Genomic DNA, 20,011 nt, shown 5'->3' on the forward strand with positions numbered 1-20,011 from the left:
ATTCCTTATGCTGTACATTACATCCCCATGACATTTATTTTATAAGTGGAAGTTTGTACCTCTTAATCCCTTTCACTTGTTTCCCCCACCCTCCCTCCCCTCTAGTGAGTATCTCTTTCTTCTATACATCTATGAGTTTGTTTCTGTTTTGCTGTTTATTCATTTGTTTTTTTAGATGCTACATATAAATGAAATCATACAGTGTTTGTCTTTCTCTGACTTATTTCACTTAGCATAATACCTTCTAGGTCCATTCATGTTGTCACAAATGTCAAGATTTCCTTTTTATGGCAGAATAATATTCCACTGTATAAATATTTACCACATCTTTATCCATTCATCTATTGATGGACGCTTAGGTTGCTTCCGTATCTTGGCTATTGTAGTTAATGCTACAATGAACATAGGGGTGCGTATATCTTTTTGAATTAGTGTTTTTTTCATTTTCTTTGAATAAATACCTAGAACTAGAATTGTTGAATTGTATAGTTCTTCTGTTTTTAATTTTTTGAGGGATCTCAATACTGTTTTCCATAGTGGCTGCACCAATTTACATTCCCAACAACAGGGTACAAGTCTTCACATCCTCGCCAACACTTATTTCTTGTCTTTTTGATAACAGCCATTCTGACAGGTGTGAGGTGATAACTCATTGTAGTTTTGATTTGCATTTCCCTTATGATTAGTGATGTTGAGCATCTTTTCCCATGTCTGTTGACCATCTGTATGTCGCCTACGGAAAAATGTCTATTCAGGTTCTCTGCCCAGTTCTTAATTGGATTTTTTCTTTGTATCCTATTGAGTTGTATGAGTTCTTTATATATTTTGGATGTTAACCCCGAATTGGATATATCCTTTGCAAACATCTTCTCCCATTCAGTAGGTTGCCTTTTGGTTTTGTTGATGGCTTCCTTCATTGTGCAAAAGCTTTTTAGTTTGATATAATTCCATTTATTTATTTTCTCTTTCATTGCCTTTGCCTGAGGAGACAGATCCATAAAAGTATTTCCAAGACCAACATCTAATAGCTGACTGCCTAAGTTTTCTTCGAGGAGTTTTATGGTTTCAGGTCTTACATTCAAGTCCATTTTAAGTTTATTTTTGTATATGGTGTAAGAAAGTGGCCTCATTTCAGTCTTTTGCATGTAGCTGTTTTTGCCCGCAATGGCAAAGGGCAAGGAATGACAGGTACTGCCAAGGCTCCTTGGTTGTTTAAGCAATCAAAGTTTATTGATAAAGGGAAACAGAATAAGGAGCAGGGATAAAGGGGAACAACAAATCTTTAGTTATAACATCCACACCACAATCAGCTGGGGAAGTCCCAATAGTTTCTATGGTGGGTGGAAGTGCTGATTTTCCAGGTCTGAGGCAAAGCGTCCTTTCCTCAGTGAGACTTCCAATTATTCTATGCCTGTGACTCCCTTTTATCCCAAGGTTTCTCTGGGTTCTGACTCAGGGTTTCAGACATTTGGATATTTTCAGTTATTTCTTCTTGTTCCCACAGATGGAGTGTTTTTATCTTTTTTGTTCCCACGGATGGGACGTTTCTAAAGTCCTGTCAGGTGCCCATCAGGGTGGCCAGCTCAGACAAGGAACATGACACAGGACGTATTTTTTGTAACTTGTGCCTTAGAGGCAAGGCCAAAATGGCCATCTTTGGCCCTGAGCCTAGACGCATTCCTTTGTTTGGGGCCTAGAGGCCCAGTGTCCTTGGAAGGTGGGGAGGGGTCAATGAACTCTGTACAGCTGTCTAATTTTCTCAACACCATTTGTTGAAGAGATTATCTTTTCCCCAATGTATGTTCTTGCCTCCTTTGTCATTGATTAATTGACCATATAAGCAGGGGTTCATTTCTGGCCTCTCTCTTCTGTTCCATTGATCTCTGTGTCTGTTTTTGTGCCAGTGCCATACTGTTTTGATCACTATAGATTTGTAGTATTGTTTGAAATCAGGGAACGTCATGCCTCCAGCTTTGTTCTTCTTTCTCAAGATTGCTTTGGCTGAAAAGCTTTCTAAATACATAAATGTCATTACATTTTCTTGACTTCACTGTAAATATCTTATTTTAAATATAGTGTAGTGTTCCTTCAGCCTTGATTTAAGACTGTTGCAAAACCATAGGTTGACCACTTCTGGAAGTGTCATATGATAGAGAAAGAAGCTGTGATATAGGTATCCTTAACCCTTCTTCAGTTCATTTTCTTTTGCTCTGTGCAAAAACAAGAAAAAAGGGTGGAAAAGACTAAGTAATTTAGGTTGTTCAAAAGTATTTCCTTAAATAACAGAATCCATCAACCAACATGTTTCTGAGATTCAACGCTTGTTTGTATGGAGGTAAAGTCATAACCACGAATGAAAAAGCAAGTTGTCAAAGAATATGTATATGGAATATGTGTGATTCCACTTATAAAGTTAGCAAATGTGTGAACCTACACAACATATTATTTAGGGATGCAAACATATAGGTAAATTGCAAAGAAAGGGAATGATAAGCCACTTCTAGGGAGCCAGGTACCTCTGAGATTAAAGAGGATGAGATTAAAGAAGGTGACAGGGGGAGAGGGACTCAAAGGTGAGCGTGACCTTCCATTTCTTAGGTGATGGATGTTCAGGCCTTCTGTGAATTATTAGTGCTTATACCATGAATATTTTATCAATATTCTCTGCTAGCTACTTTTAATTAAATATAATTTTTAAAGCCTATAATATTTTATCTTTTCCCAAATTTTTAATTATAAAGGCCACAAAATAAAAGAGTAGTATAACAGTTAGACGCCCATGTGCCCATCACCTACACTTAGTAATGATAAATCCGATCATGATTTCATGGAATCCAGGTGAGGATTTTGACCAAGGTATGGGTCTGAGAGTTTGTCTCTCCATCCGAATGAGCTCTGATTAGCCCTTGTCTACACCTGTGATGTCCATCTGCTGACAACTCCTTGTTAATTCTGCCATTGCTATTTTTTGATAAAGTGATTCGAGGAATCTCCTAGAAGCAGCATCACAGGGAGCATCTGCATCCATCTCCGTGGTAGCTCACATTGCTGTGAATCTGATTGCCTTCCTGGCCCTGTTGTCTTTTGTGAACGCAGCCCTGTCCTGGCTTGGAAGCATGTTTGACTACCCACAGCTGAGTTTCGAGGTATATATTCTATCACATTTCTCTTCCATTTTGTTTCTGCCTATCTTTGTTTGAAAATAAAATAGGTTGGGGTGGGCCCAGTGGCATAGTAGTTATGTTAGCGTGCTGTGCTTTGGTGGGCCAGGGTTTGCGGGTTCAGATCCCAGGGGCAGACCTACATACCACACATGAAGCCATGCTGTGGCAGCATCCCAACTACAAAATAGAGGAAGACTGGCACAAATGTTAACTAAGTGACAACTTTCCTCAAGCAGAAAAGAAGAAGATTGGCAACAGATGTGAATTCAGGGCCAATCTTCCTCATCAAAAATAAACTTAAAAATACATAAAATAGGTTTGTGAATCACCTTCCCTAACTGCATCTGGTGCACTCTTACACCAGCGCAAACCTATCATGAGTCCCCTATCTTCCCACAGCTCTTTCTCTGTCTCCTGTCACACTCCTTCTCCCAACATACAGTCATTCTCTCCATTCCGAAAATCCAGGTTACTACATATGACTAATTCCAACCTTGACTCCTAATGAATGAAGATAGACGAGGGCATGTGAAGGGATTTCTATGTCTACAGGAGACACAGAGGGAGTGGGAACAATCTCATCACGAAGGTGAGGCAGAAGAATGGGAGCAAATCACAACTCTAATGAAGTACCTATTTTTGGTTTTTGTAGATAATATGCTCCTACATCTTTATGCCGTTTTCCTTCATGATGGGAGTGGACTGGCAAGACAGCTTTATGGTTGCCAAACTCATAGGCTATAAGACATTCTTCGATGAATTTGTGGCCTATGAGCGCCTCTCAGAATTGGTGGATTTAAGGAAACAGGCTGGACCCAAATTTGTGGATGGTGTGCAGCAATATATGTCGGTGAGTAAATAGATTGATTTTTCAGTGCACTTCTTTATCACATACATACACTCATCAAATAGTTACTGGTGACTCCTTGTTGGGCCAGGCACTAAGGATAAATCAAAGAACAAAACAGACACCAAATCATGGAGTCATAATGAACACAGAACCTCATAATTTACAATTATCTTGAATTAATCATTGTGTCTGTGTGAGTGTGTTTGGTTGTGTGTGTGTATGTATGTATGTACGTGGACGAGCACAGCTATCCTTACCACTGCGATAATTTACTGTAGAGCACCATGGATCCAAACCCAGAGTCATATGAGCTGGCAGTAGAATCAATCCATCAACAATAATTATCAAATGCCTTCTGTATGCAATGCACCTAGGAACTGAGGCCACAGCCTTGAACAAGTGATGAGGTCTCTGCCCTCGTGGGGCTCAGAGTCTAATAACCAGGGAACTCTCTTCCTTTCAGCTTAAGGAATTCTATGGACTCTGAGAAACTGTCTAAATGCAACCTAGTGCCTGGACATCCTAATGAAGTAGTGAGACACAATTGTTGCTCTCCACATAGATGAGGGAAGGGAAGAAGCTCAGGGTCTGTGGTCTGAACCTTTGAGACAAGCGCCCTAGAACTATGTCAGGACTTCAGGTCAATAGCCAGCAAGGAGATGCTCATGTCCCCTTGGCCTTGGATGGGATAAGGGAGCTCAGATAAGGCTCTTCCTTGGGCCATATTTGCAGCTGAGTCTCCAACTTCTATTTTCCTAAAGAACAGAATTGGCACACACAGAAACTCTTAGGGTAATGGTGAACATTTCTGACCGCCACCATTACTCCTGGAAACAATCCATTTGGAATTACTATCCTAGGCACATATTGGGCTTTAAAAGGAAAGGGGAGGGAAAGCATGCTGCCCAAGCTTCTAACTGAGATGGCCCATGTCTGAACAGCCGCCACTCTCCAGCCTCCCAAAGACCAAACATGCACATTTACTCCCACATATGACACTAAATAACAGCACACCCCTGGAGAGTGTTGATTTGTGTGTTCTAATCAGGGCATTTGACCCACACATCTGATGTGCGCAGTGGCTCTGTAGGTCTCCTGTTTCTCAAATGCTCATTCTTCAGCTGACCATGCAGTGGGGCTTCCCGAGTGTCCTCATTGTCTGGAGTCTTTGCCAAAAGTAAACTGTAGGCTCAATTAAGTGACATGTTTTTCATCCCCAACTGCCAGTTGTCAGGAGAAAGTAGTTTTGTTAAGGAGCAAAGCAGGCTCACAGGCCTGGCAGTGCTGAGCAGGTTTGTGAGCAGGTTACTAAGAGGATAGAGACAGACCAGTAGAGCTGATTCAGGTTGGGGTGAGCCCGACCAGGGGCAAGATCAACAAAATGGGGATGAGTCCCTGCAGTTTCTGTTGACCAACCAAGAAGTGGTGGGGGTGTCCCAGTAGTCTCCTGGAAAAGCTACCATGAGACTAAAGTGTAAGATCTGGGTCCATGAGGCAAAAACCCCATGTTATCCATTGAATTGTGCCCACTGCTGACCTCTATCTGAGGTAAGAGGTCAGAACGTGTATGTCATACTTTATTACTACATTTTCTCTTTCTTAGAATAAAGATAGTACTTTGCATGTTTGTTTGTTTGTTTATACATAATACATTTCATGGCAGAGAATTCAAAAGGTAGAAAAATGTGTAGAGCGAAAAGTGATTCATCCTCCCTATTTCTCTGGCGCTAGCTCCTCTCCTTGTGCCATATTATGCTCCCTATCTTAGCCTTGATCTTTGCTCTTAATAACGTAGCTCAAATGCCTTTCCATACCGGTCCCTGTGGCACTGTATTCTATGTACGAGCAGACCATAATTTATTTTAGCCAGTCCCATGTTGATGAACACTCTTAACGATTTTTTGCTATTGGAAGTAGTGCTACCATGACCGTCCCTGTACATATGGCATCTTTTCTCATGTGCTAGGAGAGCTGTAGGAGGTCCTATTAATTTCCTAGTGCAGTTCTTTCCACCATGTAGTCTTGCACATTTATGGGCCAAGACAGAGCAAAATCATCCCAGCCTCCTTTTCCTCTTATTATAAAACCCCACGTGGCCCCATCTGTGTGCCCGTCTCTACAGGTCCCCAGAAAGGAGAAAGAGGACTCTCGAGCACTTCATGCCCTCTCCCTCCCCATGGTACCCTAATAAGTTGCCTGTTTTTGAAGCCAATTGAACTAAATGAAAAGCACTAGACAGAGCAGGAGACGAGGATGAGCTTTTCCAGAAACAGTGGACTGCTCAAATACTTGAAATAATTTTTCCCTGCCTGCTATATGCATGCTTATTGAAAACATCAACAAAGGAGTTCTCAGAAACCATGGAAAGAAGAAGGGTCTTATCAACAAAAACTTACTGTGACCACTTGAGTCTTGAATGTGGGCTTTAAAAAATCCAGTTACAGAAAAAAAGGCACCACCAGTTTTGAATGTAGCACTGGCCTGGTTTGTCCTTTGAACCAAATCATAGATTTTTCAGGATTTGGGGGAAACATAATTATTGCCTGAGTTTTGAGGGTGCTTTTGCCAGATTGGGTGTGCCTCCGGTGAACAGTGAAGTGTTCTGGCTCTTCCCAGCCTCTGCAGTCAGTCCCTCACCCTGAGAAAGAACCATCTGGCCTGAGCAGCACCTCTTGACTTCAGAATAGAGAGGGAGGGCCACTCTCACACTTGGACGAATTCACCTTCCATCCTCTCACGGCCCTGTGAGAGGACAGTCTGTTCTCCCACTTCCAAGGGGTACCTCATGTTCCTATGGGCTGGTCAGAGCTGAGGAACAAAGAAAGACAAGCACACCCCCACAGCCAGATGGAGGGCACTCCTGTGACAGCTGTGAGCTTCCATTTTACAGGGGGCCAGCCCCATGGCCGAGTGGTTGAGTTCGCGTGCTCTGCTTTGGGGGCCCAGGGTTTCGCTGGTTTGGATCCTGGGCACAGACATGGCACCACTCATTAGGCCATGCTGAGGCGGCATCCCACATAGCACAACCAGAGGGACCTACAAGTAGAATATACAACTACGTACTAGGGGGCTTTGGAGAGAAGAAGAAGAAGAAAAAAGAATGGCAACAGATATTAGCTCAGGTGCTAATCTTAAAAAATAATTATACTGTTCATTTTACATTATATCATTTTTACTCAAGTATAATTTACATACAAAAAAGGCTCATTTTTGGTGGACATGTGAGTTTTGACCAATGTGTCACCTTTGTAACCATGACCACAATCAGATATAGAACATTTCCATCTCACCTAGAAAATCTTCCTCATGGCCAGTTGTTGTCAATAGCCCCCTCCCCGACCCCAACCCAGTCCCAGGCGGCCACTGATCTTTGTTTCATGATAGATTACTGTTGCTTCTTCTAGACTTTCATATGAATGGACTCACTTAGCATTCATGTTGTTGCATGTATTAGTTATTTTCCTTTTTATTGCACAGTAGTATTCTATTTTATGGTTATCCACAATTTGCTTATCCAGTTTCCTGTTGAAGAACATTTGAGTCGTTCCCAACTTGGGACTATTAGGAATAAAGCTGCTATAAATATTCATGTATAGCCTTTGTGGGCATAGATTTTTATTTCTCCTGGGAAAATTCCTGGGAGAGGGACTGCTGTGTCATGCAGGCAGTGGATGGTAACTTGAGAAGAAACTGTCAAGTATGTTTGTATGTTACAAACAGGCGGTCAGGTTACTTTCTCACCAACAATGTACAAGAGCTCTAGTTGCTCCACACCCTCACCAACACTTAGTATTGCCCATGTTTTTAGCCATTTTAGTGGATGTGTAGTGGGATCTCATTGTTTTAACCTAAATTTCCCTGGCAATTAACACTATTGAACAACTTCTCATGTGCCTATTGGACATTTGCATGTCCTTTGTGAAATCCTTTTATTCATTTGTTAGGCACTTGTCTTCTTATTATTGAGTTATAACAGTTCTTTTTGCATTTAGAATAAGTCCTTTGTCAAATAAATGTGAATATTTTCTGGGACCAATTTTGTGTCTTCAGCAGCTGGTCCTGTGCCTGGCACATTGTAGCAGGTGGCAAGGTCACACTGAATATTAAAAGTTGTCATTGAGCAGAAAGTAGCATTTGTAGAGGCCAAGACCACCCATTCCAAGCCCTTTGTGGAGTCTCTGAATCCACACAGCTCCATTATCTCCATCCAAATTCAAGGGGAAATGGAAAGAAAGAGTCTGGAAGCAACAGGTGTTTGACACCATGCACTATGCACTTATTTGTCACTATTGATTCTGTCGTCAGAATAGGAAGCTTGTTTAGGATGTCAGATTTACTAAGCTGGTCACACCATGTATGCATCTGTGTGTTTATGCTTATTTACAGATTCGTTCTGAGACAATTGCCACTTATGCTCTCTGTGGCTTTAGCAGCATCAGTTCCCTAGGATTAGTGATCAGAACTCTCAGTAAGTAAAAAGAATATTCTTCAACAACAGATGTGCTGTAAATGTGCTTCAGATCTCCATGTTGCTCTGTAACACTATTCATGTCAGGAAAAGAAGGCCCTGTAAGAGCAGTAAATCCTTTGGGGTCTATTTGTTATCCCTGCTCTGCAGTGTAGTTTCCCTGTGTAGACCTAAGCTGACATCGGGAAGAATTTGCCCAAATGCACAGGTGCTTCTCCAGCCAGGGGTGACACATAGCTTTCACTTTGCATGCCAATTCCAGTAGACTTCTAATGGCCACTAGAGAAGGATTCTGAGGTCCAATGGAAGTTATGTTGGAAAATGCTGTGATTAATGAGTGATGTCTGCCATGGGCACAGATGTGGATGGTGACAGATGAGTTGCAGATGTTTGTGATCCTTCCTTGCAATGCATTTGCCTTCCCATGTCCTCAACATGCTGTGTGCGTCCTTTGGATGAACCTTAGGACTTGTTCCTTCCATAGAGAGTGGAAGCCCCTGGGCTTGTTGGTGTGGACAAACTGCTTTTCCTCCCACACCAGAGGACTTCTTTGGATGTGGAACCCATCACTAAGCTCTTGAATCTTGAATTTCTGAGCTAAGTTTAAAAAGAAAGAAAAAGTCAGCTGATCTGAGACTCCAGCCCCAGAACAAGTCTCAGAGGCTGGGAATTTGGAATTCTAATCAATAAGCCTCAGCATTAACCTCATATCTGCTTCCATGTTTCCAGCATCCATAGCTCCTTCCAGGAAGCATGACATCGCCTTAGGGGCAGTGAGAGCTCTGATCGCAGGGAACATCGCCTGCTTCATGACTGCCTGCATCGCAGGTACTGCTTCCATTCTTTGTGTCCTGTGTCCCTGTGCCCCCAGCTCTCAGGGGTCCGTGCCTCTAACCTGCACATGCAGCATATGCTGTGCAGAGAGCTGAGAGGCAGAGCCGTGTTAAGCATGTCGTGAAGTGAAATGTGTGGAGCGTGGTGGAGAAGCTGAGAACAGAAGGAGGCTTCAGTGACCTCCTGAATTAATAAAAGCAATGGTGCTCTGTCCCACTTCTAGGCATCCTCTCCAGCACTCCTGTAGACATCACCTGCCATCACATTTTAGAGAACGCCTTCGCCTCCGGCTTATCTCAAAACACAACCGATGTGGTGTCGTGTTGCCAGAGCCTATTGAGCAGGTATTGTATTCTTGATCATAACTTCTTTATATCCATCATTAATTTAAAATTCGGACCTAAAGACCCCTTCCACTTATTTTTAAACTTCATAACTTTTACTTTATTTAAATATGAGAACGTCTGTGGCAATTCTAACCACCTTTCATTTTGACATTTCTTGGCTAAGACTAGGACCCATAGTCATCTAGTGTCGCTCAAGCATTTCACATGCACCCGCTATGTTAGGCCTTGGTGTGAATTAGCTTGTCCACACCTTGCAGACACTGTGTAAGTTAAGCACTCTTGCTTTTTTTACGCATTATATAAAATCAGGGCTTGGGAAGGCTATGTCACTGACCCAAGCAAAATGAGCGCAAGCACAGTCAAGACAGAAAGCCCCAAGAAAATCTGGGTCTTTCTGCTCACAGAGTCCATGCCCTTAACTAGTACTGTAGTACTCTAGTACTAGTTACGAGGTGCTGCCTCCCTTTCAAGGGGGTAAAGCAATGCAGGCTGTCTTGACAACACGGTGATGGTGATAGGCCATGGTGGATGAGGGGCTGCCAGTTCCCCATGCTGGCCACCCCCTCCCTGTACAGTTTCTATTTGCAAAATCAATAACCCCAGCCCATCTGCCCTTCTTAATGTACAGGTGTTTTATAAGGATTAGGTCTACATTTTCTTTGTTTATTCTGGATAAAATAGGGGAAGTCTTGAGGCCAAACAGGATTTGAGCGTGAAAACTATTTCTTTTTTGCCTCTGTCCTTAACCCACCCTAACCTGAATGTGAGGCAGAATGTCAGCTCCCCATCCTATGCCATTTTTAATGTGTCATCTTCTGCTCATCTACTGTTTCCTTCTTCTAAGGCTCAGGTAACTGTTTCATTCCACTTTCTACCAGCACTGTTGCCGTGGGTCCCGGGGAGGTCATCCCAGGAGGGTACCACAGCCTGTCTTCTTTGAAGAACTGCTGTGAATTGTTGAAGCCATCAACCCTGAACTGCACTTGGATCCCTGATGAACTCTGAGTTCAGCCACTTCTCCAACAGAACTCTAAGTGCAGATACTGAACTTTCTGTTTTGGGGACGAAAAAATGTCTTTTCTCCACAGATTGGTACTTCCGTCATGGAGTCAGCTTTAACTGGAAAGAAGGAACACGGGAGTGAACACTTCAGGTCTAGAGCACCTTCCTCCCCTCCTCAGCCCCGTCCCCACTGAGAACTACTATAGTGTCCCAAAGTGAGGTGTTGTCTTGAGTCCCCAAAATGTCTTCTGACCTTAGAATTTCAGGACATTTAACAATAATGCAGGTATAGTTCAGAGCTCACAACAACTACGCTGTGACTTGGCATACTCATTAGTGTGAATCTTTAAGTAATCCAGAGTGACCTGCTTTAAAAACATCTCAGGTGAGGTCTCTCTGCATTCACCCTGGCTGAGCCGAATTAGCCTAAACATGAATCTCAGGTGGAGCAGGACCAGTCACATATCACTCACTCATCACCTGCCCTGAGGAAGTCCTGCAGAAATCAGGAGTCCTTCAGGAGAGCACCTAGACCATTCCAAAGCTAGGTTTTAAATCTCGTGTGCTTTGAGTTATATCAGTCAGCTTAAGCTGAACTGTGCTGCAATAACAAATAATTCACAAACCTTGATGTCTTACAAGTTTATTTTTCAGTAATATTATGTGTTTATTGAGGGCCAGTTTTGGCCGTACTCCATGTTGTCTGCATTTCCAGGACCCAGGCTAAAGGAGCAGCCCCTATGTGGGGAATATTGGTCTTATGGGAGAGGGAAAAGAAAGCTGAGGACCACATTATGGCTCTTAAAACTTCTGCTAGGATGTGACACCCTTCACTCCCAGTACCTTCCATTATCCAAAGCTAATCATGTGAGAAGCATGAGTCAATAGCCATAGATGTTTTATCCTGTCTTAGGGAGGGATAGCCAGTATTTTGAAGAAATAATATCATATACCACGTGGGTACATAATATCCATGTCTACCTTACAGAAGTCAACCTGTTATGAAGCATAACAGGTTGCTCTGTTGAGTAAGCCTATTCATGTGCAATTTTGGTTATGTTCTTGGTGACAAGACTGGAAAATGATGCTACTCTTTAGTCAAAGAGCCATATAAGGACCATTTGAAGAAGAAAACTTTCCATTGATACTTCCAGAAGAGTATTAGCATCAACTTGCTTAATGGGTATCAAACAAGAGCCTGAATGGGTTCTGAGACTTAATGTGTCTCAGAAGAAAATTCTAGAAACAGTTTTGGGGTGCTCTTTTATGAAATGCTCATCATCAATGCCCTTAAAACAGAAAAAACACATTTTGTGAGAAAACACAAACAGTAATGATTGGAATAAAAGATGATTCACACAAAACAAACATGTGAAAAAGGTTTTGGAATCTCTTAAGTACTTTATATATTTTCCCTTCATGCACAACAGTAATTTTTTTAAATCCATGTGTAAATAGTTGATCTTTGTTTTGTGATGGTGGTGGTCATAGTGAAGGAGGGAGCTAAGGCCCAAAGATTTAGCTAAATCTCTGAAGTACAGTATACTAGGATATTTCTAATTATTGATCATTTGTATCAAAGTTTTCTTGGGACTCAATGTGTCCTTTCAGTATTTAGACTTTGTTTTAGGAAAATATTTACCTGTCTCTCCCCTCTGTTCTCAATGCTCTTGTGTCAGCCTTCATAAAAGCCTGTGGCAGAGTGTGTCAGGGATGCCAGTTATTCACATGTTGGATCTCCTTTGTCTGTTATCGCTGTTATTTTTATAACCCTTTTTTCCCCTTTTAACTCTTTGCATTTTTCTATTCTGTTTTATTCCTAAAAATCTCTTTCTGAGACAATCTCTTTGCTGTTTCTAGCATGCCTCTCTGGCTAATTAATTTTCAAATTCCGTCTGTTGCCATTACTGTTCCTTATGTATTTGTAGCTCTGCTCTGAGCTCTTTGTTTCTTTTTTTCCCCAAGGAAAACTTAATTACTGCCTTTTTTTCTTTTTACTATTTTATTCTTTTTCATCAAAAGTTAATGTCCATTTGTAATAAAAAGTAACAATATTTTACACACACACTTGTATTTCTCCCTACCCTGTTTGCCCCAGCTCTTTCTAGTACCACACTCCCCTGAGATTACTATTATTAATTAGCAGATGCACCTTTCTCCAAATTTATATAAGAATATGAGGAATTTGTTGTTTCTACACAAATAGAATGAACCTGTTTATGTACCACCTTCAACTTCTTTTCACTCGGCATTACTCTTTGGAAATTCCTACAAGTCATTATATATAGTCCTAGCTCTATACTTCCCTTTCTCCTAGAGTGCATGTGTGTGTGGTGTGTGTGCATGCATGTGTGTATGTATGATTCTACATAAATGAGATAATATACATGCTGGGGGATGGGAGGGAGATAGACATTTTATTGTCTTTCTACTTGCTTTGCACCTCGTCTCACCTGCCCCTGGCCCACCACACAGGTAACCCAGGTTAAATAACTTGATGTTTTTTAACATCACTGTACTTTTTTTTTTTTTGAGGATGATTAGCCCTGAGCTAACATCTGCTGCCAATCCTCCTCTTTTTTACAGAGGAAGGCTCTCCCTGAGCTAACATCCATGCCCATCTTCCTCTACTTTACATGCGGGACACCTACCACAGCATGACTTGCCAAGAGGTGCCATGTCTGCACCCAGGATCCAAACCAGCGAACCATGGGCCACTGAAGCAGAACGTGCGCACCTGATGGCTGCGCCACTGGGCCAGCCCCAACATCACCATATTTTTTTATGTTCAGGTCATATTTTACAAACATGTAGATCTATTCTGGATTGGGATGGTAGCTTTATAATACAGATCTTCCCCAATTCACAATGGTGTTACATCCTGATAAACCCATTGTAAGTTGAAAATATCATGTCAAAAATGCATTCAATGCTCCTAACCTACAGAACATTATAACAGCCCAGCCTGCCTTAAACATGCTCAGAACATTAGCCTATAGTTAGGAAAAATCACCTAGCACAAGGCCTATTTTATAATAAACATTGAATATCTCATGTAATTTCTTGAATACTGTACTGAAAGTGAGAAACAGATGGTTTATGCATACAGAATGGTTGTATGTGTATCGGTGGTTTACCCTCATGATCGTAGGGCTGACTGGGAGCTGTGGCTGCCCAGCATCACGAGAGAGTGTCGTACTGCATAGAGTATCACTAGCCCTGGAAAAGATTAAGATTCAAAGTACGGTTTCTACTGAATGCATATCAGTTTCACACCATCATAAAGCCAAAAAATCATAATTCGAACCATCATTCAATTGGGCACCATCTATACTGGGATTACTCACATTTCTATGCAGTTTACTTTTCTTCTATAATAATACTGTGTGGATAGTCATGTCTGCTGGCAAAAGTTTCTTCTTTTCAAAGTCTTCATAACAGCCCATGACGTGTATGTATACTTATGAGCCAGTCCTCTATGCACAAGGATCCACTTTGTTTCCAGTTTGTTTTTGTTTTTTGACTACTTTGAACAGTTTGTCCATTTACTGTACATATTGCTGCTTTTATTTTCCTTAGCAGTGCTGTCTGATCAAAATATATTACAAATCGCATGTAATTTAAAATTTTCTAGTAGCCTCATTTAAAAAGTACAAAGAAACTGGTAGAGTTAATTTTAACAGTATATTTAACTCAATATATCCAAGATATCATTTCAACAAGATATTTTACATTCTACTTATTGAATTGAGTCTTTAAAATCTAACATATATTTTATACACAGCATATCTTGAGACACTAAATTTTCGTTGGCAATACTTGATTTGTATTTAGATTTCATAAAATTTATAGCAGAAAAATAAATTTACATATTCCAGTTGTTCCAAATATGCTTAGAAGTTTTCCCATGGAAACTTGCATTTCCAACTAAAATGAGTATCACTTTTAGGTTAAAATTTGGGGTCCTTAGTTCCATATATGAAATAGATCCATATTTCAAGTATTAGTGGCTACCATATTGGGCGGTGAAATTCTACAGCATGACTTCCTAGGTGAATTGACGTCTGTGTAGATATTTCATATTAATACATGTTGTCAGATTGCTTCTTAGAAAAATATGTTGTCTTAATTTTCATCTGCTTTCTGGTATAACCTTTCTGATGTGTTTTATTCACGTACCTCTGTGTGTATGTGTGATATTTTTAATGCAAAATGATCACCTAAGTCCCATGCTGATTTCTTTTTTTAGTTTTGTCCATCCTTGAGCTGAGGGTGTACTATTCCTGAGCCATACATGAAAAGATAGTAAGGGTAAGGACCAAGTGAGTGAGCTGGTGAGCACTTTGGGCTTGTGGCCTCCAGAACCTTCTCAATCCCCTGTGAATGCTGTGAGTGGCTCTGGGCTGGCTGGAAGTTTCCCTCCTCCCAGTGAAACAACCTGATGGAGGTTTTTGGTGGTGGTGATGTCTTCACTCTTCTCTAGCAGACACAGAAGGTGGAGGGCTGTTTCCTCCCCCCAGTTCATCCTCCACCCACGTGCCATCGTCTCCTAGGATGGCAAACATGGAATGTGTGTGTGTTTCAGGTGTGTTTGCTTGGTTGTTGTCTGAGGTCACTCAGGGCTGACAGCAGGTCGCTGTCCGTCTATGCACCCCAACCATGTTTAAAGGCAAGGTTGTGACATCTGTTTTGAAGAATTCTGTAACTTGTCTAGTCTGCCCATGACATTTGAAGGCCCCAGCCTTCTCTCTGTGTCTATATTCACACTGGTACAGTTTCCACTAATCTAAAAGCCCTTTTTCAAACACAATATTATGGGTCCAGATATGAATTTTTCCTAATTTCAATGAAGAAGGAAGTTTCTTTACTGCGTCTGTTCTCCTTGTTGTTCTCCACTGGTTTGCAAAAGGAGAAGGAGGCAGAAATGGCGTTTCTCTCTCCAATCCAGAAACCATAGTTATACACAAACTCTCTGACCCTGTGGAGATTCTAAGTCTCAGCCAAGAATATGCTGGAGTCATGGGATGTGGAGAATTTTCTTTTTTTTTTTTCCATTGGTCAAATCAGCACATCCACACAGTTAGATCTGAATGAGAAGGTCTCTGTAACTACACAGATCAGTAACATATTTCCATTTTCAAAATGCCTCCAACTAATTGCTCCTCTATTTCTGTAGTCTAACTAGGCTGGTAGGCCGCTGTGAAGAGCTCAAGACGCGCACTTGCCCTGTGAGGCTGACTTCCAATTACAGAGCAATTCCGAATCAGGCACGCTCATGAGGAAGGTGCTGCAGGACAGTGTGCTGGGAAGGGTTAAACTACCCGAGTGCGCTGGAGCAGAGGAAGGGAGGCAACCACACAGGTTTAAACATGCAGGAGCGCAGGATTTAAGGAAGAACCGCCTGGTACAGGGGCACCACGGGGAGGTAATGAACCATGTGGTCCTGAGAAAAGCTACTTTTTACAGCTTGTTATTTTACCAACGAAAACAAAATGTCCCTTTGTTTCGAGCTAAAGCAAAATGAATGTATTTATCCATTCTTTTTCTGGCTCTAAAGACAGCACAAGCTTCTGATAATAATTATCCTTTCCTTTACATTACAAAGGCACTATGACTGCCCCCTGGATATAGGGGGACTGCTTTCAACCCTGGTCATTAGTGGGCTACTTGGCAATTTCACTTCAAGAGACTCTAGAAGGTAAACAAAGAGTCTTCCCCAAGCCAGCCCTCTTACCCAGTACGCCTTTTGCAAACTGCAAAGACAGTGACTGATTTTAGGGATCATCCTGTAGCCATGAAATAGAAAAAAGCCCTCAAATGACAACCTTGAAATGTGGTCCTCTGGCAACTGACAACCAACTGCTTTACCATGAGAAACTAGGATTAGGAAAAAACTGATGTCTTCCAAGCCATGTCAACATGGAGAATCAGCCCTACATCTTCTGTGCTCTGGGCTTGCTTCTGGAGTATTCATGAAATAAGAGGATAGTAGAACCCTAGGTCATTCAGAAATGCTTCAGCTCTTCTCACCCTCAGTCATGTAGAGCCGCCAAACCCATGGCTAACAGCAGAGCTGGGGCAGAGTCCCTGGGTCTAATCGGAATCCCTTCAACTGCAGAGCGCCTGCCTCCTTCCGTAATTGTCCATACGTCTGTCTCACCACTAGACGACTAATTCCTGTGTGTCTCCAGTGCCTAGGATCTGGCATCTGGTAGACATTCGATAAATGATTACTCAATGAATGAATGAGTGAGTATTGCAGTATGGCCAACCTTCACACAAGCAGGAACAGTTACTTCATGCACGGCTAAAAACTTTTTAAAAATCTCATCTAAAATGCACACTTGTAATAAAAATTTCAAATAATATGCAAGCATATAATTGAGAAATTGGAAATTTCTACCCACTTCAATCTCATTCCCCATAGTTGGCCACTGTTAACACTTTGGCGTCACTCTTAATTTTTCTCTCCATCTTATAAACAATACAGGAAGCTACAACTATCAAGCTGGAGTAAATTAGTCTTCTTTCCAGCCCAATGCCTCAATCACTGCCACCTTCCATTGCTTGGCAACATCGGGTACGTGATTTTGCTTGTCTACAACATTAACTGTTTTCTACAGTGATCAGCAAACACGGTTCCAGAGACTGGCCTTCCTGATAATCTACAAAGCCAGCCTGCAGTTTAGTAGTATTGTCTACACTGAAGCTAAATGGAATCATTAAAAGCATTCCAACATCCAACATAAATAGGCGTATTTTAAATAACCAGAATTTTATGCTTATATGAGCAATTGTTCTATCACATTTGGAAAAGCTCTTAACAGGAAACAGAAAACCACAAGCTGGTGGCTACTTCTGGCATGTGGGGAAGTATAACTCAGGAGCTAGGAGTCCAGCTCTGGAGCTGAACCGGTAGGGTTCAAATTCTCACCCTAAACACTAGCTTCATTACCTTAGATATTTATGCAACCTCTCTGTGCATTGGTCTCCCCATCTGTAAAATGCAAATAAACATCTCCTCTCTCATATTTTTGTGAGAATTAAATAAGTTAAATCGTATAGAGCACTTAGAAGAACGCCTCACAGAGAAAGGCTGTAACATGCACTCTTCACTGAAGTTTAATTTATACACAGTAAATGCACAGATTTTAACTATACAGCTTGAAGAATTTTGAAAATGTATAAACCCATGTGACCCTCACCCCAATCAAGCTGCAGCACATTCCCATCAATTTAGGAAGTCCCCTGCGCCCCTCCCCAGGCTATCTCACCCCCGATCCTCCCACATAAGCCTGATTGACTTTCTTTCCCCCAGAGATCAGTTCAGATAAATGGTTCAGAGAGAACTTCATAGAAATGGAGTCACATGTGCTGTTTTGTCTTTTGCTTTTCTCACTCAGCGCAATGTGTTTAAGTTTTATCCAGTAGGTCGTTCTGTTTATGTTGCTGAGTATTTTCCCATTGTATGAAGAAACCACCATTTATGAGTCCATTCTACTCTTGATGGACATTTAGAGTGTGTTCAGTTTTTGCAGAATTGTTTTTGCAAGAAGCTTCTATTTGCTGCCATTTTTTTGGGTGTTTCAGAGTATTATGAGCTTTGGAAATGTAAACTGGAGCGTGAAGAAGGCGTGGTGCCCTCATGGGGGCTGCTACTTACCGCCCTTTCTCTCCCTCGTCATCTTGCCGAGACTCTTCACTTACATGTTGTTCTTCACAGGGATTGTCAAGATCATTGGCCTCAGGCCACAGACTGGAAGATCAATGATGCTGGAGCCTCCAAGGGAACACCAGGGAAGCTGGAGCACCACGAGGCACTCTCGGTTGAATAGCACGTTGATGAGCCTGCTCCCACACGCTACATAATGGTCCTTTCACTGTGCTGCGTTCTGAGAAGATCACTTGGCTTTTCTAAGTCTCCAATAAATGTAAGAGTTAGGTTAGCATTTAACCCCATGGTGCTATAGAGCTGGAACATGAATTAAAAAAATAGAAGGAATGTAAAAAAACATTTTGTAGTTTGAACGCAGTGTAGGAAAGCCTGATACACATGCCAGGTGAGCTCTGATCATAACAGACTGCAAGGTGTAGAGGCATCCGTCAGCTGGGAACTTTGTTGCTTAGGAGCTATAGTAAATTTAATCCCATTTACGGGAAAGGTTATCCAGTTGTTAAAAGCACTTGTGTGTTGTAGCAAAGACCCCAATTTTCATCAGAGCTCACCCATCAAAATTCAACCTGCCCTTTCTGAGAGGGACATCTCAAACAGTTGAGAAGTATTTGCTCTCTTTGACCATCCATTCATTACTGTCTGGCCATGGAGAACAGCTTATCCAGAAAGTGAGGGTTTCTGCATCTACTTAAAACAAACGGAACCAAACAGAAGGAAACAATATATTTTAGGGGATTCAGGAAAGTCCTCCTGTCACAGTCTGATTTGTTTTCATAGCAATAGACTCCAAAGTCCTCAGACAAGCACATGTGGTCACAGGCTGCAGCTGGACCCTCAAGAAGGTTTTCTTAAAAGCTACTGAAGTATTCAGACAGAATTCAATCAACATTCCCTCTAAAATTGATAAAGGGTGGTCTTCTAGATGACCTGAAGATAAAGTGAATTTCTTAAACGCTTTCTCCTCCCTCGTACCACTAACATGCTTGAGGGGAATTTTATTGAGGTTATAGGTTTTTACAAGTGTCTCTCCTCAGGTGGATGGCACAGACACAGTCCAGACCTCAATAGAGAGGAACAGGCAGACCCAGAGAGCTTCCCCAGCAAGTGACCAGAGCCGGCGTGGCCCTGGGAGGACAAGGCAGAGGTCCAGGTTCTGGAGGAGGCTCCCTGCATTGGCCGCTGCGACTGTACCGAGACAGGAGCTCAGAGGCATTCTTGCCCCTCCCCTTCTCACAATAGCTTTTATAAGATGCTTTACTGCAAAGGTAATCAGTCATATTTGTTGCAGAAAAATATGCATAATCTTAAAATAAAAACTAGACCTATATCTCATCACGTGATGTGTAGCCATTCAATGTGTGTGTGTGTGTGTGTGTGCATGTGTGTATAACACTTTTGAAATTAGATAACTATAGTGATTTATTTTGAGGCCAACTTTTCCTCCCTTAATACATCATGAAACTTTTGAATGTTAAATATTCTTCTGCATCATCATGTTTAAGTGGCTCCAGAGCGTCCTGTGTGTGACTGTACCATAATTTATCAGTTTAATTCCTTGGTAAGAAAAAGATCCCTTCCCTCTCCCACAGTCTCTAAAATGGAGATTATAATATCTACCCCAGAGAATTAGCCTCAAGAATTAAATGAATGTGGAATGTTTGGCACATAAAT

General features: G+C 41.7%; 1 protein-coding gene across 7 annotated transcripts in view; it reads left to right on the forward strand.

The window, feature by feature from the left end:
- LOC123280106 (solute carrier family 28 member 3-like) overlaps window positions 1-19,667 on the forward strand; it is a 38,026-nt gene extending 18,359 nt beyond the window's left edge. Inside the window, exons 12-18 of one of the 7 annotated variants that reach the window (XR_011497408.1) lie at window positions 2,978-3,146; window positions 3,817-4,014; window positions 8,401-8,482; window positions 9,212-9,310; window positions 9,540-9,660; window positions 10,542-18,596; window positions 19,375-19,667. Coding sequence is in view for 3 of the 7 variants with exons in the window: in XM_070495785.1 (XP_070351886.1) it covers window positions 2,978-3,146; window positions 3,817-4,014; window positions 8,401-8,482; window positions 9,212-9,310; window positions 9,540-9,811 (820 nt within the window). In the remaining 4 variants the exon portion in view is untranslated. Of the gene's footprint in view, window positions 1-2,977; window positions 3,147-3,816; window positions 4,015-8,400; window positions 8,483-9,211; window positions 9,311-9,539 lie in introns of all 7 variants that reach the window. The other 6 variants (XR_011497409.1, XR_011497411.1, XR_011497410.1 and 3 more) reach the window with 6 other exon arrangements.
- The last annotated feature ends 344 nt before the right edge of the window (window positions 19,668-20,011 follow it).

Source organism: Equus asinus, chromosome 23 (assembly GCF_041296235.1).
Source record: "Equus asinus isolate D_3611 breed Donkey chromosome 23, EquAss-T2T_v2, whole genome shotgun sequence".
Taxonomy (NCBI): Eukaryota; Metazoa; Chordata; class Mammalia; order Perissodactyla; family Equidae; genus Equus; species Equus asinus.